Source organism: Mustela erminea, chromosome 15 (assembly GCF_009829155.1).
Source record: "Mustela erminea isolate mMusErm1 chromosome 15, mMusErm1.Pri, whole genome shotgun sequence".
Taxonomy (NCBI): Eukaryota; Metazoa; Chordata; class Mammalia; order Carnivora; family Mustelidae; genus Mustela; species Mustela erminea.
This window is the reverse complement of record NC_045628.1, coordinates 77,865,420-77,885,435: the sequence shown is the minus strand read 5'-3', so window position 1 is coordinate 77,885,435 and position 20,016 is coordinate 77,865,420. Positions and strand designations below refer to the sequence as shown.

Below are 20,016 nucleotides of genomic sequence, written 5' to 3'. Positions count from 1 at the left end.
CCTGCGTTCAAATCCTGCCTATGACTCAATGGGGAGCATGGGGAGGGGCAGGTTCTTAAAGCCTTGGTTTCCTTCGGAGTCAAACAGAGACAGCATTTTTGCCCTTCCTCATGGGCTTGTTAGGGGGATTGACTGTCATGATTCATGCTCTCAAAAGATACTCAGTAATCCTCAGCTTGACCTGCTCAGAGTAGCCCCCTGGGAGCACGTTGCCGTCATGGGCTCTGGGCCTCTGCCCTACTGTGTCCCTTCAGCCTGCCAATCCAGACTCCCCTGACCCAGTTGTCCTTCCAGAAAGCCTTCCTGCCCTCCAGTATGGGATCCCACTACACTGGTGCTCACTCATCAGACCCAGGCCAGCCCTGGGGCAGGACGTCCCCCAGAGCTAGTGTCCTGGACATGGACAGTCCTCCGTGTGGAGACTGGCAAGCTGGAGCCCGCTGTGCTGCCACCTGTTTTTAGAACAAATATTGGGGTGCCTTGTGATGGGGCTCTTTCTCCCCAAAGCAGGGAAATGAGCTGCCCCCAGTTCCATCACGCCTATCCCACTTTTCCCCCACCGTGGAATCATAGGTACATAGCGTCTTAGGCCTCCTTGGTTGCCAGGGCCCCAGAGCCTTTTCATGGCTGGAGTTGAAAATGTTTGATGGAGGTCAATTTGGTTTTTGATGGACCTGTTGGTGGGATGAAGCCTGGGCACTCCCTGCAAGCCAACACGAAGCCTGAGCCCCTGACCAGTAAGGCAGCGCACAGCCCACGGCAGCCCCTCCCCTAGTGCTCAGAGCTCCCCTTTCTCACTGAGTCCCACTCGCTGCTGTTTCTCTCTCTTCCTGCAGGGAGAGCCCCAAATGTCCTCTCTCTGAGGATCTATCTTGTGTGCCTGGTTAGCTCCATCTTCTGGCTGACAAGACAGGAGTTACTGACGACGACCTCTATTAGAGCGTCAGATCAAGGGGACTCCCCCTTACCCGACTTTGTGGGAGAGGAGGGGTGTCAGCAAGAAGCCCGGCCCCCTCTCTCACACAAGCTTAACTTGAGGGATACCAGGGTTAGAGTTGGCAGGGTCAGGGGGTCACAGCCAGAAGATCCTGAGGGTGTGGATGAGCTCTGTCCAGTGCCAAAGACCCTGGTTGAGGCTCTGTCCATCCTGCAGCTTCCATGAGCAGCCGATGTGCATTGTAAAGGCCTCTCTTGCTCACACAGTTCATGTGGCTCTTGCTGTTGCCACTAAAACTCCATCTGCATGAACACTTGTCTGTCACCCACTGACCGGCACTGTCCTTGGAGGTTCGTCCCTGAGAGGATGGGGTTCAGCCAGGAAGGATAGGGAGCAAGCCGAGAGGAGTGGCCTGGCCTGTGCACCTCTGCTGGCCTGGAGCAGGGTCTGGTTGCTCCAGTGAGAGTCTGGGTGATTGAGCACGGGGGGCTGGAGTGGCTGGAGCGTGTCACCAGACAGGGCATGGGTGAGGTGTGTTCCAGGACACGGGGCAGGGGAGCATCTGGGAGAGGACATATGAGGGCGCTGTGGGCAACCTCCCCAATGCTCTATGGTCACTCCCAGGGCCCCGACGTCATCCCTGATGCCTTGTCCTCCTCATGATTTCAGGTCTCATCTATAGAATCCTGGATCCCTCCTTTCCAAAGCAATGCTTCTCCCTAATGAAGACAGCATAAAGGAGCCAGCAGCAAGTCCCCTAAAAAGGTGGGTAAAGCGTGTTCCAGTGTTGGTGTTTATAGGAATCATTCCTAAAGAAACAGACATTTATGGCACAGACGTGCTTATCGCTTACATTATGAGGGTCAAATAACTGGAAATGAATTAGTTGTTCAACAGTGGGGTTTCCAGAATGCTGTCACTGAGAATGCCCAAGGGGACAGAGCGACAGTGTCTGTCCACTGAGGGGACATTAGGAAGAACAAGAGACAGCCCCGGAACCTTCCCCGCCCCACTCTATCACATACATGTGCGCACATGTGCACACACACACACACACACACACGCACACACACACACACACACACACACACACTGCACTTAGAGGGTAAGGCAGAGAAGAAGGATGCCGTGTATTATAGGGGATTATTCATTGGTAGAAGGAACGTGCCTTCCTTTTTTCATCTTTAAATCATTATTTACTAAATAAACATAGTCTGGATAAAGACTAAAGAACTCTTTTATGACCTAACTTGTTAGCAAGAAATGAGAATATTGAAGATATAATTTTAATATTTGATAATATGCCCATTAGAATAGTTGAAACGTAGACTATCCAGAAAAATGAAAGCATGTAAAGGTGTCTCATGGACCCAGACATTTCTCTCATGGTTTCTGCTTTTCAAGGCATGCTTCTAAATGGGAAACCTAGCTCAGAATGAAAATAGTTCATCTGGGGGCTTCCCGTGATCTTTGTTCTTTCAGGAACATTCCTATGTAATAAAATGTTATTTGTATAACAAAGTTTGCAAAGAGGGGAATCACGCTTATGTTCTGCAGACACACACAGAAGGCCATATTGTAGGATTCCAGGCAGAGGAAAATCCAAGTGGAGGTGAAGTGGCCGAGACAGAGAGCAGAGCAGCGGTTGCAGGGACTGGGCGAGGGACAGAGCACTGAGCGATGAGGAGCGCGGGTGTCTCTGTGACGGAAACGTCGTAGAACGACATGGTTGTGCAACACTCTGGATGGACCTAATGAGACCTCCATATCCCACTGCAAAGGATGCAAGTAAAATCTTATGTAAACTCAAATTCTACTTTCTTTAATTAAATCTAGTATGTAATTATATACATATACACAAAACAGAAGAAATACAAATAAAGCAACGAGGGCGATGGGAAAGACATGATTTCTGGTTGTAGCAAGCACGGGGTGCTGCTCGGGAGCGGAGCCTGCTTCCTCCACGGAGGCAGGTGGCGGCAGCTCGTGGGCAGGACCCTGCGGGTCATCCAGGAAAGTCAAAAGGCCAGGTGGCTCTTCCGTAGCAGAGAAGTGAACGAGGGCCCTGACGACCATCTGCCCTGGCCCCAAAGGGTCAGGGGGGGTCACTGGTCTTCCTAACCCATAGTGAGCTGCCGCAGCCGGGATGGCGGGGGCCAGCTCAGGCCCCAGAGGTGCAGCGGGTGCCAGAGTGGCTGCTGGAACAACTTCCCGAGGCACATCCTGATCTGGCTCTGGGGCCGGTGCTGTAGCTCCAAGAAGAGAAAGCATCATCAGCTTGGTTGACTTCCCTCTCGCCTTTCCCTTTCCCCACCACTCAGCGTGGCCTGCGTTCAAGACCCAGCCCCCGGAAGGTGTCCCCAGCGGAAGCCCATGGGGACAGGAATCTGAGACGACTCACTCTTCTCGCCCCAACTACAATCTACGGAGGCTTCCTCAGGGTGGCCCACCCTGCCTCCTCCTCAGGCCCACATCAGTCACCCCCAGTCCTCCTCACCCCCAGCCTCTGGCTCTGTGGTCTCAGCGCGCTGCCTTTCTGGCAGCAGAAGCTGGGCACGGCGCTGCAGGTCCGAGCCAGGCACATTGACCTGCAGGTAGGCCAGTACAGCATGCAAGTTGGGAAACTCTGGAGGCTGCACAAAATCCCCTGGATACCTTTCCACCCACATATCCAGGATGGCATAGACGGCCCTGGGGACAGACATGGAGGCAGAGAAGTCAGAGGACAGGGTATGCATCCAAACCAATATCCCAGGGAACCCCTGTGGGAACCTGGGCCCCTGGGCTGCCAACTCCTGTCCGAGACCAGTCGGACTCCTTGTCCACCTGCGACCTGGCAGTCCTGCCTGAGACAGGCCTGCTCCCACACGGCAGGCTGGCCAAAAGCCTCTGGGAGTGGGAGTCCTTGATCAATGGGGTGAGCATTTCTGGACTTCTTAGGGGAGCTGGACACACTCCTCAGTCTGTCTCCTTGCCCACGAGCCACTTGAATTCAACTGCATGTGCCCAGGGAGGGGTGGTGTCTGGCCTCTTAATTACCCTCACTGCACTCGCCTCTGCTCCGTGAAGATCCAACCAAGGAGGGAACAAATGGACTCTGTCTCTAGCCAGGCCTTCCCAGGACCCTCCCCATACCTCCACCGTTACCTCCTCTGCCCGTTCAGTAGGTGCCATGAGAGTGGGTCTCTTTCCACTGACACTCACCTCCCACAGGGTGTGGGATGTCTGCTGCTCCCTGGGCTCTACTGGGTCACCACTCTCCCTGAGCCCCCTCTGAGCACCGAGTGCAGGTACCAACAGACTGCTGTGCGATGGTTCCTAAATCCTGCGTTCTGGGTCCCAGAATTGGGGCAGAGAGAGGGCTGGCAGGGGGCAGGAATGGAGCATGACCCACTCAGGGGTTGAAGCTGTCCTCCAACCCCCTCTACACATCTACTCCATGTCCCCAGGGCACCTTCCCAGTTTCCAGTAGAAGCTCTCAGACATTTACCCTAAAGCAGGAATCACAGAGGTGTGCGTGAAGGTCCAGAAGCCCCTTGAACTCACAGTACCCTCACTGCCCTGCTGGAGAGGGAAGGCCCTCCTGGAGCAGCCAAAGCTTACTCACATGTTGCACTGCTCCTGGGGTCCGCCGACCTCGTCATACGTGGAGTAAACACATCCGAATCTAGAGGAGGCCAGGGGGCATCACATGAGATGTCTGCGGATGTTGGCTCTCACCATCTGACCCTTGACTAGCCTGCAGCCCTGGGGTGCTGTCTGTTCTGTGCAGGGATCCCATTCTGCTCCGAGATAATCGCCTCCACCTACTGGGGCTTCCTGAATGCTTGCTGAATGAAAGGGCCCCAACCAGCCCATCACCGACATCTGAGTTGCCCTGGCCCCTACTCACCCTCAGGGATGCCTGCTCTGGATTCACCCACACACAGACCCCAGAAGGAATCTCAGATCTCCCTTTCAATGGCAAAGGAGCCCAGCTCAAGATCACAGTGAGAGTCAGGAATGAGGCAGAGGTTTCATCATGAGGGGCACGGGAATGTTCAAAGAGCATGCCCACAGGCCCAACAGCAGACTTTTCCACTGGCGCAGGCTACCAAGTGTTCTTTCCCTACAAGACCCCACTGAGTCCCTATAATACCTCTGCCCCAGTTAGGAGCAAGGGAAGCTTGGGGAAGCTTGGGGTCCTGCCAAGTCTCACAACCAAGCATTGGCCAAATCCCACGGAGCAGTTAGGGGCAGGGGAGGGTGCTCACCTTGCAAAGAGGAGGCCCAGCACCTCCTGGGTGGTAGCAAGGGTGCGGTATATTTCCAAAAACGTGTGAACATAGTTTAGATCTTGTTTTATGACGGCAGTCACCAGGTAATCTATTGCGGCCTCCAATGAAGTGGCACGAGTGTTCCATACTATCGAGGTCTTATTCCTCTTCCTCGTTGAGCCATTTTCCCCCTGAGGTGAATCAGAGGAGACATGAGTCGGTGCTGTGGCCACCAGGAGGGTTGGGGCTTGGAGGGCAGAATGAGCCCCCAGATCTCAGGGACTTAAGCAAGAGGTGGGACAAGAGAGCCCAGAGTCCGAAAAAGAATCGGGTGACTCAGTGTCTCATTGGGTTCAGCCTAAGACTCTTGGTTTTGCTTCAGGTCATGCTCTCCGTGTCCTGAGGCTGCGTTCCTCGTAGGGCTGTGTCCATAGGGCAGTGTCTGCTTGAGGATTCTGTCTCTCCCTCTGCTTCTCCCCACTCTCCCCCTGCCTCCCTCTCAATCCATCAATCAATCAATCAATTAAGAACCCTTTAAGGAAGGGATATCTGGGTGGCTCAGTGGGTTAAAGCCTCTGCCTTTGGCTTAGGTCATGATCTCAGGGTCCTGGGATCGAGCCCTGCATTGGGCTCTCTACTCGGTGGGGAGCCTACTTCCCCTCTCTGTCTCAGCCTGCCTCTCTGCCTACTTGTGATCCCTGTCTGTCAAATAAAGAAATAAAATTTTAAAAAAAAAGAAAAGAAAGAAAGAAACCTTAAAGGAAAAGAGAAAATGTTCTTGGTATCCATATAAAGAATTGAAAAAAATGATGTCTGAACTTGCTAGTATCTCAGGTCCTTTTGTGAGCGGAGTATTGGTAGCACGTCCCTGCATGAGTGGCATGGATCCTGTGATTTCTGATGACATAGCCCCATTGTTTTTATTTTTTCGAAAGATTTTTTATTTATTTTTTTGACAGAGAGAGAGAGGTCACAAGTAGGCAGAGAGGCAGCCAGACAGAGAGGGGGAAGCAGGCTCCCCGCTGAGCAGAGACAACCCCCCCCCAACGTGGGCCTCGATCCCAGGATCGTGAGACCATGACCTGAGCTGCAGGCAGAGGCTGAACCCCCTGAACCACCCCGGCACCCAACATATCTCACTTGAAAGAGAACACAGACGTCTTAGGTGAGAGGGCTTAGGATATGAGGGCACGGAGGCTGTAGGATGCAGCACTGTTCATTAGCCACAGAAGGGGCTTATATCCAGTCCTGCCCCTGTAAAGGGCTAGATGCCGGTGATAAATGACTGGCCTTCTGGACTGCCGTGCAGGGCAGTGAGGCCCCTGTTCCTCACCCTAGGGGCCCCAAAGATGTGTTCCATCAAAACAAAAGCACAGAGCAAGAGACAGAGACAGAGTACCATGGGCCCCATGTCCCTTTGGATCAGAATCTCCCAACTCACTCTTGCAAATGATCATTTGCAAGATTTGTATAACCTGAGGAAGGACTGTTGGGCCAATGGAGACACCTGGGAGCACGAGTTAGGAAAATGCCTAGGCCAGGGCAAAAGGAGTCTAGATCAACGGGATGAGACCTGGTCTAAAGTCTCTTTAATGATACTCCTATAAGTATGTGGACAATGGCTGTGCTTCTGTCCAAGGCGTGGGCCGGACCATGAGGGTCAGTTTGGGGAAGAGATGGGATGCAGATTCGTGGGAGTACAGGACTCTAGGAGGCCAGGCTGGCTTCTAGGAAGTGGGGCCCTTGGTGCTGCATCGGCGTCCCAGGGGTCGAGTCTCCCCAGCACCCGCTCTCACCCTGAGCCAGCGCCAGACTCTGTTGGCCCTGTGTGGCTTCTTGTCCTTCGGGGAAGGATAGCAGGGGATGTCGACATTCAGCTCCTGCACCATGTCCTCTGGAGCGTTCTGTAAAGACAGTGCCCGGCAGCCAGGCAGGAGACCTTAGAGCCCTGTCTGGAGGCCTTTGCTGGTCTTCAGACCCAGGGCGCTCCATTCCAGACACACCACAGCCCAGGATGCAGAGCCCTCCCCCAAGGAGAGAAACGTGGCCCAGCTTCAGGGCCTTGGATGTGCTCTGGCACAGCTAAGAGGCACCTCAGGAATCCCCTATGCACCCGGCCCACCATGACATTGGTGTGAACAAGAAGGGATCACCAGGGTATCCACTGTGCTCACCCTCCTCCAGCCCATGGGCGGGAACCCCCACATATCCCTCCTCCCCTCAAACTCCAAAGGGATGGGGCTTCCCTAGGACGGTTCAGAGGGGTGGGCATCGCCTAGTCTCCTCAGTAGTAAGTACCTTATGGCGTCTCCCTCGAAATATCCTGAGGCATCGCGCGGGTGGTTTCAGCCAACTTCTGCAAGATGGGAACAAGCCATTTTCCTGGGGGTTCTGGTACCCAGAGCCCCGGGATGTACGTAGACAGGACGAAAACATCTTTCTGTGTCAGACGTTTCTGTCCAAATAGCCCTGATACCGGACTAGAGGGTGTGTCCTGGTTGCAGGGGTTACAAGTTGTGGGCCTTTGTGATCCAGGCAGTGACATCACTGCCTGTGATCCCCTACCGGGGCCCACTCCTGGTTGGACCCCTACATGAACAGTGCTCCGGTCTGCCATCTCCTCATCCCCCTTCTGCATGCAAGGCCACATCTCATCTGTACACAGTGACCCCCACACACCCCTCTCCACAGGCCCCCAGGGAAGGTCTGGGAGAAGCTAGGTCCCCAGCTTGCAAACACACCTGGTTTCAGACACAAGTCTCTATACTTACCTGGTTTGGACCTTAGATAAGCCATTGTGCCTGACAGGGATGGTCCCTTCTCTGCAAAAGATGGATGATTCCAGCATGTCTTTGTATCAGATGTCCACAGGCATAGGTTGGATAATAGCTATGATGTTAGAGGAGTGCTGTCACAGGTAGGAAATACCTCCCACCCAATTTCCTCCCTCCTATCAACTTCTTGGAATCTGCTACTAATCAGATCCCACCCCACAGTCCCTCCTGGGGTGTGTGTGTTTGTGTGCACAAGCACACTCGCTCCTGTGTGCACACATGTGTTCATCAGTGCTCATATTCTGGAGTCCCAGAAGACGACAGCCCCACTTACAAAGGGCTGGGTAGTAGCTTCTCAAGAACTTAGGCTTCGAATTTTCAATGAAATCCGTTAGTAAGGGACTGGCCTTGGCCCTTGGCCCTTGGCCCTTGGCCCTTGGCCCTTGGGTGGGAACAAGTTATGCGGATGATAGGGCTATGGATACATCCAAGGGGAGGCACCTACCTGAAGGAGCCTACTGCAAAGTTTCCATCGACATCCAGGTGCATGATTGAAACACTTAGGTGTCTACCCCTGTCTGGGACATTCCTGGCTTAAAAGTGTTCAAGGGGTGAAGTGGGGTGATATCCCAGGTGTGACAGCATAATCTCAGTATCCCGGTGGTCCCCAGAAGACCAGGTGGGGCCCGAATGCTTCAGAGTTCCCAGACATCAGTTAGGGAAAATGGCTGAAAACCATGAAGCTACGTCCTGGCTTTCTACTCTGTAAAGCCCTGTACTCCAAATCACAGCATAGTTGGGTGATCACTTTCCTGGGAGGAGTCTAAAAGAAGCAGAAGCCTTGGCGAGACCTCCGACACCTCGCAGTTGGTCAGTATGATCTTCATAGTCGTCCTATGAGACGGTAGGGCAGGTGTTAGGACCATTTCACAGATGAGGAGACTGAGGCTGGCAGGCAGAATAACAGCCCACCAGTGGCCCAGTAACTGCACAGAGCTGGGGCAGGAAACCAGGCTGCCTGGCCTGTCACTGCCCCATGCCGCCAGGCACCCCATGCCATCGCTGTGTGCCAATCCTATCTGGGGACGTGGCATCTCGCCCTCCAGTTTGTAATCTGTTGGGTTAAAAACAAGAGAAGGCCACCCCTTTTCTTATGTGTAGTTGGGGCTAGAGTGGACAAAGTGAAAACAAGGAAATGGAATAAAATAGCAAAGAGCCTCCACCCCTCCCTCACACTCCGGGATTTATGTGAGCAACTGCTCTCCCCAACCTTGAACCTTGTTGCTAACTAGTTTCCACATTCCTCTAGGGTCATTCCCCAGTGTGACAAAGGAAAGGAACCAGGCTCTGTGGTTTAACAAGGCCCAGCCCGGGCAATAATCCAGCTACATGAACCCAAACCGGAGGCCAACTAAGCAGGGTCTCCCCCGGTGCTCCCTCCTGGGAGGGGGTCCGCCTTGGTCCCTCTCCTAACTCCCCCCACTCAGTCCAGCTAATGTGGGCCACACCCAACAGCTAGGACTCCTCACCTGGGACCCCAAGTGCTGTCCTGAGAGCCCCGGGGACACTGCGTTCCCACCCACTGAAGGAGGAAATTCCCGCCGCTACCCCACTTGCAGGGTTGACGAGTTAGCACGAACAGCTGCGTGCTGCCGCAGGCATGCCTTGCCCTCCCCTCCCGGCTCCGTGCAAGCACACTCGCAGCCACGTGAGAGCCCTGACCAGCACGCAAAGCCTCTGGGTTCACAGTCTCGTCCTGTGGGCAGGCGGGAAACAGAGAGCCGTGGCTGATCTGGGACCCTCAGAACCAGTGCTGGGCATGAGCGGGGTGGGGTGGGGGGGGTGTAGACACTTGCCCAGGGGGCGCCTCACCGGGTGTTCATCCCAAGATGCTAGTCCTCCTGGGTTCTCAGGGATCAATAGCTCTCCCAAGGTGTGCTTTCCCAGTATTCAGATTCTGTTCCTACGAATGATCTAGGAGGGTAAAAGCATTCTCAATACACATGGTCAAGAGTGCAGGGGATGGTACAGCTCTTCGTCATTTTTTGGATAATCTCAGGAGCACCCTCGAGCCCTCCAACAGAGGGAAGTGATCTCTGCCCCTTAACCGTGTCTCCTCAGTTAGCAGGGCAGGTCACATCTAAGGCTGTGTTGGGACTTAAGATTGCTGGAACCCGAACACCCAGTCAGTGCACCAGATGGAACACTGCAGTTGGCGGATCTTTCCAGTTTCGTTTGGGTAGAAACGATTGCCTTTGTCGGGCACTAGGTGGCTTCATTCAGAGCTGTTTCCAGACCCTGTGCCAACGCAGCTCAGGAAGCTTCACCTTCGCTAATTGTGAGCTTTGGATTTGAGCACAGCTTCTGATTTGGTAATATTTCTGTTGATCTTTGGATGCATTGAATTAGACGGCAAAAGGCTGGAGCTAAGTTTCCTGGCAAACTGCCCCTGTCTCCAGCGTGCTCCCAGGGCAACGACAACAGGCCTGGGGGACGGGACGCTGGCAGGAGGGCAGCGCTGAGCCTCCTCTGGAAGACTGACCATTCGTTCACACCTGAGTGAACCTGCCTCCAAGCCACCCTCCAGGAGAGCTTTGGAAGTAAGACGAGATGCTCATGGGTGCTCTTCAAACAGCTTTGTGATATCATAGGAAATGTGATTATTCCAAAGCAGCTGCAGTTGGACTCTAGGAAATCCTGTGTAATAACTCAGCACCGCCCCCCCACAGATGTTGAATGTGTGCGAGACACTGTCCAAAGTATCATTCACCATCTAAGTGATCCTAGCTGGGCTGCCCCCTAGGGGCAAAGCATGGAACTAGACGTTGTCCTTGCTCTTAGGGATCTGACATTCCTATGGGAGAGACAGACGATCAGTAAATGAGCAAACACAGAACAAGGTCATTTTAACCATAGCAAATGCTATAAAGACAATAAGCCAAGAAATGTGATCAGGATTGCCTGGCTGCGGAGGACAGCTCTGAATGGCGTGACACTGAGTAGAGAAGCCTCTGCGTAGATGGCATGTGAGCCAGTTTGAATGATGAGAAGGAGCCAGTCCTGGGAAGATGGGGGAGTAGTCCCCGCCTGCAGAATCAGCACATGCAAAGGCCTTGGGGTAGGAGGACTGAGCAGTGGATGCCAGTACAGCTATGAGGCAGAGAGTAAGCCAGATAAGCTCCAAAAGAAGCAGAGCCCAAGCCCAGGGAAACCCTGACAGTGGGTTTGCATTTCATTCTTGATGTGATGGGAAACCACAGGAGGGTTTAAGTGGTAAACGGGCACCTTCCGGTTAGTGCTTTTGGAACAATCCTTCTGGCTTCAATACAGAGGCACTGGGGCACAAAACCCTGGACGTGGCCAGGCTGTTGAGACTTGACTGGGTTTTGGTCACAGCTCTTGGGTCATCCGACAGGCTGAGGTCATGGAATGAGTCCCTTACACCTCTGGCCAGTGGGGTCTTTAGATGTGACCTACAGGGGTGAACCAGTTGGATCATGAAGCAGAACTGATCTTATAAAATGGGGAAACCATCTGGAATAGCCCAATGATTAACACGGGCCCCAGTCCCCTCTGCCCCCCGGCTCTTCCAGAGTGGGACAGACAGCACATAGGACCCTGGACTGGTAACGCTTCCCTTGGGGCCCTCTGTCCTTGATGGGGTGACAGGAACAGTGGGACCCCTTGGCACACTTTCTCCTCAGGGGCTCACACTCTTCAGTGATCCCATCAACCCCTCTTATCAGCAGCCTCTGCTCCCTTGCCGGATGTCCCTCCATGGAACCCCAGCCCTAGGCAACTGAGCTGTGCTAGAGGAAGCTGCAGACTCTGAAGGTTGGCATCTCCATAAAGCCACAGCCTCCAGCCTCACCTGCCTCTCAGCTCTGACCCTCCACCGCCACCCCCTCCCCAAACTCTGGTCTCTCCGTTGTGTTCTCTCACCCATTCCCAATAACAGCTGTTCCAACTCCCCTGCTCACTCACACCTCTGTGGCCTCACCAGCAAATGAGCTCATCTGCTTTTCTGGTGAACAGAAGCCTCCATACGGGAATGTCCTCAGCCTCTGTGCTTCCTATCCTGCCCTCCCAGGACCAGACAGAGGCGGCTTCCCTCCCCCATGTCTGGCTTCCCCTCCCCTCCTGTCCTTTGCTTCCATCGCTCCTGCAGCTTCACCCCCTCCCCTCTCCCCACGTTCATCACCCACCCCTCCCAGCACCACGGGCCCGTGGACAAGTCTCTCTCATCTTAACCAAAAGCTCCTGGGATCCCTCACCGCCTTCAGAGCCATGTCTCCTGTCCCCAGCCCCGCCTCCTGAAAGTGCCGTCCATAGTCACCCTCTCCAGCCACTGCCCCCCACACTCCTGACAGGAAAGCCTCACCATCTTGATTTCTGTCCCCCCCCGCCCACTGCCCCACTCAGGCCACCTCCTGTGTGGGCCACATCCTGACCCTACCTCTGGTGGGGTCCTCATCTTCGTCCCCAGCCTCTCAGCATATTTGACAGCTCTGACCCACTCGTCCCCCTCTAAATACTTTCTAGTTTCTCAAACTCTCCTGATTTTCTTCCCTCTTCTCTGGCCATTGCTTCCCAGTCTCCTTCCCAGGTTCCTCCTTTTCTCCTTTTCAGGTTCTTCCCATTTTCTAAAAATTCATGTTTCTCATTATGCTGTCCTAGGCTGATGATTCTCAAGAGAGGACAGTTTCAGGCCTCAGGAGGGATCTGGCAATGACCAGAAGAAATCGTGTCTATCACAAGTAGGGAGCTCTACTGGTAGAGACCAGAGATGCTGCTAAACACCCCATAATGCATAGGACACTCTCCACCATGGAATTACGCAGCCCCAGGTGTCAGCATGGCTGGCGTTGAGAAGTCCTGTCCCAGGCCTTTGTCTGCACTGGTCCATGCACCCATTCTCCTGGGCCAGCACCTTTGGCCCTACGTCTTTAGGTACTAGGTTTGTGGTGATGGGCCTCACCATCCTTTCCTGTGGCTTCAGAAGGGCTGCCTGCCTTCTGGACGTTATCATTTGGAGCTTCAGCTGTCCAAAACCAGTGTGATTATGCCTCCCCACGGCAACCCAGCCCACCACCACCCCCAGTCTGATTCTCTTCGTGTCCCACCTCCTGGAGAATCACACCAACTTCCATCCATCTGCTCACACAGAAGTCGTGGGATCACCCTCCACCACCCCTTCTCCCTCCCATAGTCGGTCTAATGGATGGTTCCTGCTGCGAATATATTACCTCTGCCCACTCGGCCCCCTCTCCTCTCTGGTTCAGGCTCCCAGACCTCCACCTACATCCCTCCAATGGCTTCCTAAGCAGGTTCCCACCCACACTCTCCCCACCACCTCCAACCCACTTCCCATCCTGAAGCCAAAGCAATCTTCCTAAAATGTCAGTTGGATCACGTAACTTCCCTGCTAAGAGCTTTTCAGTGGCTCCCCATTGGTCTCAGGACAAAAGTCCAAATTTCTGACCATGTTCTCTCTGCCTTTGGTCATCTCGCTCATGCTTGTCTCTCCAGAAGAAGTTCTCACCATTTTATCCCTTTCCCCACCCTCCACCCCCCCAGCACCAACAATGAAGTTCAGTCCCTGAAGTGGGCGCCATGTTCTCTCTCACCTCTGGGCATTTGCCACTAACGTCCCTCTGCTTGTAACACCGTCCTCCTGCTGCTCGCTAACTCCCAGTCACCTGCCAGGTCTGAACACAGACACCTGGCCTCCACACACCTTCCCAGGAGTCCTGAGTCCTTCTAGCTACACCGCCCATACAACCCATGTTTGCCAGGAGAGCATATTCCCTCCTGCAAGGGTTCACCTACTTGGCTCTCTGCCCTAAGCAGTGACCCTCTGCAAGGGCGGATGGTCCCTGACCGGCTACAGGGCCAGCCACGGGACCCCGCATAGCGCCTGACACCAACTAGGTGCTCAGCAAACGTTTGTTCTATGAATAAATAGATGCTTTTTAAAAACTTTCAGAGGGGCACCAGGGTGGCTCAGTCAGTTAAGCATCTGTCTCCAGTCCAGGTCATGATCCCAGGGTCCTGGGATGGAGCCCCACTTTGGGCCCCCTGCTCAGCAGGGAGCCTGCTTCTCCCTCTCCCACCCCCTCTGCTTGTGTCCCCTCTCTCACTGAGTCTCTGTCAAGTAAAGAAATAAAATCTTAAAAAAAAAAAAAAACAACTTCAGAAGCTGAATTACTCTATACTGTGACAAGAATCATAATTCAAAATTACTGAAAGGCCCATTTAAGCTAAAATCTACAAGAGTTTCTCTACTAAGACTACTTACTATACGGGTTCGGTTCAACACAGCAATTTGTGATTCTTCCAATTAAAGTGGCTTGTCCTCCTGAGGGATTAGGAGAGGGGAATGAATGGCTTGCTTGGCCCCCTGGATATCTCAGATGTCTACCCTTTGCACGAGCTTCAGGGCTGAGGACGAGTGAATTAGGGGAGATTCAGCCATGGTCCACAGATCCGACTGTGGAACTGACGAGTCACGGCGCTAGCTTTTTTTGTTCATCGGATATTTTAAATATGGAGTCTTGGGTACTGATTTTTTTTTTCACTCTTTTAATTATACAACAATATCTTTATGTCCCCATGTTTTCAGAAAGGCCAGGATGAGTCTATCTCGGAGTGCCAACCAGAGTAGGGATGGGAATCTGTACCAGCCTAGGACAGGGTGGAACCAGGTCAGTCACCAATGCACAAAGGCAGGAGACAGGAAACGGAGAGGGATGTCACCTGCTTCACCACAACAGAAAGGTTCTTGCTTCTGACAGCATCTGCCTCCAGTTGAACAGTCCAGGTAAGAAGGCAGGCAAAGGGGTGAGTTCACTCTGCTCAGGCCAACCTCAGCAAACCCTTTGGAGCCCCCCTCCCCAACCAGTAAGAAAAGCTATCTCCATATCTAGAGACATGTCTGGTTGTCTTTGAAGAAAACGGGCAAAGCAGGCTTCCTCCCACAGAGTACAGGTATCCTCCAACTACACAGACTGTCCTTCGGGTGAATAAAATCTCTCCAAGGCCAGAGCTGCCCACTGTTGCCCTCACTTGGAGAGCCCTGAGCCCCTGCTGGCAGCGTTGGTGGTCCCGCCCACTCAGGGAGCCAACAACCCAGACTGAGACTTACGTGTTGCAGATTAGAATCTGTATGCTTGGGAAAAGCACCTCGGATAGGTTGTCTGTCCTTCAGCCGGGACATTCTGTCCTCAGCACACGTGGAATCTGCCACCTAGGTGTGTATGGGGGGCGGGCAGGACAGGGAATAGAAAGTGGGAAATCAAAATCCACCTAGAGCTTTCCAGCCAAAAGCTGCCTTCAAGCTAATGATTTTCAATATAAAATATTTATCACTAATCCTACTTTCAAAACTCTACATCCAAGAAAGACCTGTGCCAGTACTTGTGGTATTAATAACTTAGAAGGGAAGCCTCCCCTAGACGGTGAAGGGTCAAGGCTGAACAGATTGTTCTGAGTGCCAAGAGCCTCTGTCTTAGAAGTTTCTTCCTCAAGGTGGGCCTTTCCCTGGATGCCCCTCATGGACCTCCACTCCCAACCCACTCTCTCCTGGCAGGCCTGGCCCGTCGCCAACCTCAGGCCCCTGCACAGCCCATTCCTCTCCCTTCCAGGTAAGCAGTGACGCTATTGTCTACTGGACCACATCCTATGATGACAACCCCTGGGGAGGCAGCACACAGAAAAGGCTGACCTTCGTGCCAAACAGACCCGGGGTCACGGGCTGTCACTGCCATTTGCTGGCTTTGGGAGTATCCTTAAACTCCTCTGGCTTCAGGTTCATCATCTATAAAATGAGTATGAACCACTTTAGTCACAGACCCTTGAAAGTAACATAAATCTATTTAAACTGATTTGAGCAAAAAAAAAAAGTAATTTACTGAGGGAGTTCTGTGGTATGTCATGGGATCCAAGGGAGAGAGGAACCAACTAGTAATTTCCAACCACTATTCCTGAAGGTGGAGGAAGAGGGCAAACAACAGGCTACCTGACACACAGTAGATTCATAAAACATCAGCAGCAGTTGCTAAAAAGCTACTGGCACCTTGTCCCAGTGTCTGTCCCTGAAAACTGAGGGTGACAGAGAAAGGAAGACATTTTCCCACATTTGTGAACTTGGTATCTGTTCTGTCACCATCTTTCATATTCCCACTTAGACAGTAGAATTTTCCAGGTGCCGTGAGGGATTTCTATCTCATTTGGGTCATTTCCCCCACCAGATCCCAATTTCTTTCTTATATGCTCTGCAGCAGGGGCAGAAGGCACGGTGGCTGAGCTGCAGAGAGGAGGAGCCTGGGGTCAGGAATGGCCTCCATCCTCCCCACCTCCCACGGGCCATAGCAGATAAAGCCTTGTGCTCGGGAAGCTCCAGATACGTGAGGGGAACACAGAGGGAATGGTGACCAGGGTCCATGCCCCACCTGTTTACTATCCCTATGGATTCCCGTCTGGGGTTGTGCAGACTTCCCCAAGGCCCAACCCCAGCCCCCGCTCTCTCTGCCTTGTGGGTGGTTGTTTCCCAGGGTTCTCAGAGTAGCACGCCACAAAGCCAGCCACCTCAACTGCAAAATATTCTATAAAGCAACATATGATCAAGCCTCAGTCCCACAGACAGACCCACTGCCTGGTGTTGAATCAGAACTTTGCAATCCCAAAGACCCGACTTTATTTTTTTTTAAATTTATTATTATTTTTTTTTACATAACTATTTAAGCCATGGCTTTATTTTTCTTTTAAACATCTTAATTTTATTTTTTTCAGTGTTCCAAAATTCCGACTTTAAATCCAAACTCCATCATCTGCTAGTTGTGTGGCTGAGAGGAAATTGCGCTATTCTTTTGTTCCCCCATTTTTTTAAATTATGGGAAAATACATAACATAAAATTTAGCATTTTAATTGTTTTTCAAGGCACAGTTCAGTGGCATTATACACAATCCAGACTTCCCCACCATCCATCTCCAGAACCCTTCTTGCCTTGCAAAACAGAAACCCTGTATCCATTTATATTAGTCCGGGCTCTCCACAGCCTCGAAGGCACATCCAGAAATAATGCTTAACCAGATATCTGGGCAGCCCCGTGGCCATAAAATTAACCATCACACCATTAACACTAACTCCCTCTTCTCCCTTCTTCCCAGCCCCTGGCAACTACTGTCCTACTTTCTGTCTCTGTGAATTTGACTACTCTCAGCATTTCCCATATGGGGAGCCATACCATATTTGCCCTTTGGTGACTGGTTCACCGTTTACTTTACTCAGCATAATGTCTTCAAGGTTTATCCATGCTGTAGCATATGTTGAAATTCCCTTCTCTTTGGGGACTGATTAATATTCCCTTATATGGGTACGCCACATTCTGTATACCCGTTCCTCGACATTTGGTTGCTTCTGCCTTTTAACTATTATGAGTAATCCTGCTCTGAGCACGAGTGAACAAGGATCTTTGGAGATTTCACCCGATCTTTTAGATATATATCTAGAAGTGAAATTGCTGGACCTTATGATAATCCTATATTTAGTTTTTGAAGCAACTACCGACTAGTTTTGCACAATGACTGGAACACGTGCCCACCAATGGGGCACAGGGCTCCAATCTCCCCACATCCTCTTCTGCCCTTGTTATCTTCTGTTTGTTTGTTTTTTGATAATTGCCGTCCTATAACAGGTGTGAAGCATCATCTCATTGTGGTTTTGTCTGTGTTTCCCTACTAATTAGTGCCATCTTTTCATGTGAAGAACAGCCATTTGTGTGTATTCCTTGGAGAAACATCTACTCAAGTGCTTTGTCCACTGGGCTGTTTGAGTTTTCCTGTCGTGTTTTAAACATAAATATATATATATATATATATATATATATTCTGGATATTAATCCCTTATCAGCTATGATTTGCAAATATCATCTCCCATTTTATGGGTTGCCTCATTCCTCCATTGACCGTGTCTTTCAATGCACACAATTTTTTAATTTTCATGAAGTCCAGTTTGTACAATTCTTTAATTACCTGTGCCTCTGGTGTTGCATCCAAGAAGTCATTGCCAACTCCAACCTCATGAAGCTGTTGTCCTGTTTTCTTCTAAGAGTCTTATCATTGTAGCTCTTATGTGGAGATCCTTGCTCCAACTGGAGCTAATTTTTGTATATGGCGTTAGGTAAGGGTTATTATTTGCAAGCTTATGTCCAGTTTCCCCAGCAGCATGTGTCGATAAGATGGTCTTTCCTCTCATTGCATGTCTCTTGGCTCCCTTGTCAACAGTTCATGTGACCAAAAACACAAGAGTTTATTTCTAGGCTCTCTATTCTAATCTGTTGGTCGACATATCTGTCTTTGGGCCAGAACCACATTGTTTCAATTACTGCAGCTTTGTAGTTAAGTTCTAAAATCAGGGAATGGGAGTCCTCCAACTTTGTTCTTTTTCAAGACTGTTTGGGCTATACAGTATTTAAAGCCTTAATTTTGTCACCTGTAAAATGGGGATGATGCTTGCATCTGCTTTATCAGATCCTGTTTGTGTACATGTGTGTATTAGATGAGATAAGGCACAGAAAGCACTTTGCATGGAATATAGTTAAGTTATAGATTAAAATTTTCCATTAATAATATTGATCAGTGATAATAATGGATATCATTATATTATTATATTATATTACCATGATAATAATGATGGATAAATATATAATTTTTATTATATATAAATATGTATTTATATAGAAACATATAAATATATAAATGAGATAAAAGAAATGAAAATGATAGATAAAATGATAAAAAAAAGTTCCTTTAATGAGTTATTGCCTCTTCAAAAGTAACAACTATGATATACTTGCATGTGTAGCCTGCATCTTCAGGAAGACTAAGCCAATTTCTCAGCTTTTATTGGCCCTGTCTCAGCATAAACAAGTTTAGGCTGGCATAGCCAAGTCTGTGTTCAAACCACAGCTCTGCCACATAAGAAGGTTTGTGGTTGTCAGTGATCAAGATGGCACCATGAAAATAAAATCTTTAAAAAGGAAAAAGAAAAGAAAAGGGGTACCTGGCTGGCCCAGTTGGTTAAATGTTTGCCTTCGGCTCAGGTCATGATCTTGGGGTCCTGGGATTGAGCCCCGCATCGAGCTCCCTGCTCAGTGGGGAGCCTGCTCCTTCTTCTCCTCCTGCTCATGCTCTCTGTCACTCTCTCTGACTCTCTCTAGTAAATAAATAAAATCTTTAAAAAAGAAAAAAACAGAAAAGGTGGCACCAGGAGCTGGTATTCAACTCTGGCTCCTACACTTTCCATTGAACTATGCAATGTGCTCTCATCCACTGCCACAGTCCCAACATTTGCACACTGACTGCCATTCCTTCATCTTTGACTCCACCCCGCTCCCTGAACAGAAGGTAACAATCAGAGTCATCATTTCTGCCTAATACCAAAGCCAGGAGACTCTCCCCCCACTTTCCAAATTATTCTTGTAGAAAAAGAGCTGTTTGAGGGGCACCTGGGTGACTCAGTAGGTTAAGCACCCAACTCTTGACTTCGGTTCGGGTCATGATCCCAAGGTTGTGATCTTAGGGTCATGAGATCGAGCCCTGCATGGGGCTCCGTGCTTAGCAAGGTGTCTCCCACTTGAGATTCTCTCTCTCCCCCTGTCTCCGCCCCTCCCCCTCCCAAAATAAATAAGTAAATCTTTTTAAAAAAATACATACAGAATAATACCTGCAGTGAAGACAGAGCCAGGTTTAACCCCAATCTCAAATTGCTTCTGTTTCTTGAACTCCTTTCAGAAAGCACACTAGAAACAGAAAGAAATTCCAAGTGAGTTAAGTCTAAGTGACAGAGCAACGTTTGCCAAGCACTCTCCTGTTGTGTTCAGAACCTTGCTCCAGGTGCAGGTTGACTGGGACAGTGCTCCCCTCCCTGCCCCAGAGCTCGCCGTAAGCTGGACTGCGGAGCGATCCCAGGACATGGGCCAGCAGACAGGTTCCAGCGGTCTGCTGCCCAGATGCTAGACAAGGAAAATAGCATCATAATGTGTCAGTG

At 51.0% G+C, this 20,016-nt stretch overlaps 2 protein-coding genes across 3 annotated transcripts in view; both read right to left on the bottom strand.

The window, feature by feature from the left end:
- Nucleotides 1–20,016, bottom strand: part of LOC116574510 (ral guanine nucleotide dissociation stimulator-like) — a 492,075-nt gene that overhangs the window by 174,892 nt on the left and 297,167 nt on the right. The window lies entirely within an intron of this gene.
- On the bottom strand, nucleotides 2,734–9,914 carry LOC116574513 (ral guanine nucleotide dissociation stimulator-like). Its single transcript, XM_032315288.1, has 9 exons — nucleotides 9,840–9,914; nucleotides 8,473–8,861; nucleotides 7,965–8,015; nucleotides 7,492–7,549; nucleotides 6,990–7,097; nucleotides 5,191–5,384; nucleotides 4,545–4,604; nucleotides 3,435–3,628; nucleotides 2,734–3,189 (listed from the first exon to the last, which is right to left on the bottom strand). The coding sequence occupies exons 2-9, from the start codon at nucleotides 8,514–8,516 to the stop codon at nucleotides 2,744–2,746; spliced, it is 1,155 nt and encodes a 384-aa protein (XP_032171179.1). The 5' UTR covers nucleotides 8,517–8,861; nucleotides 9,840–9,914; the 3' UTR covers nucleotides 2,734–2,743.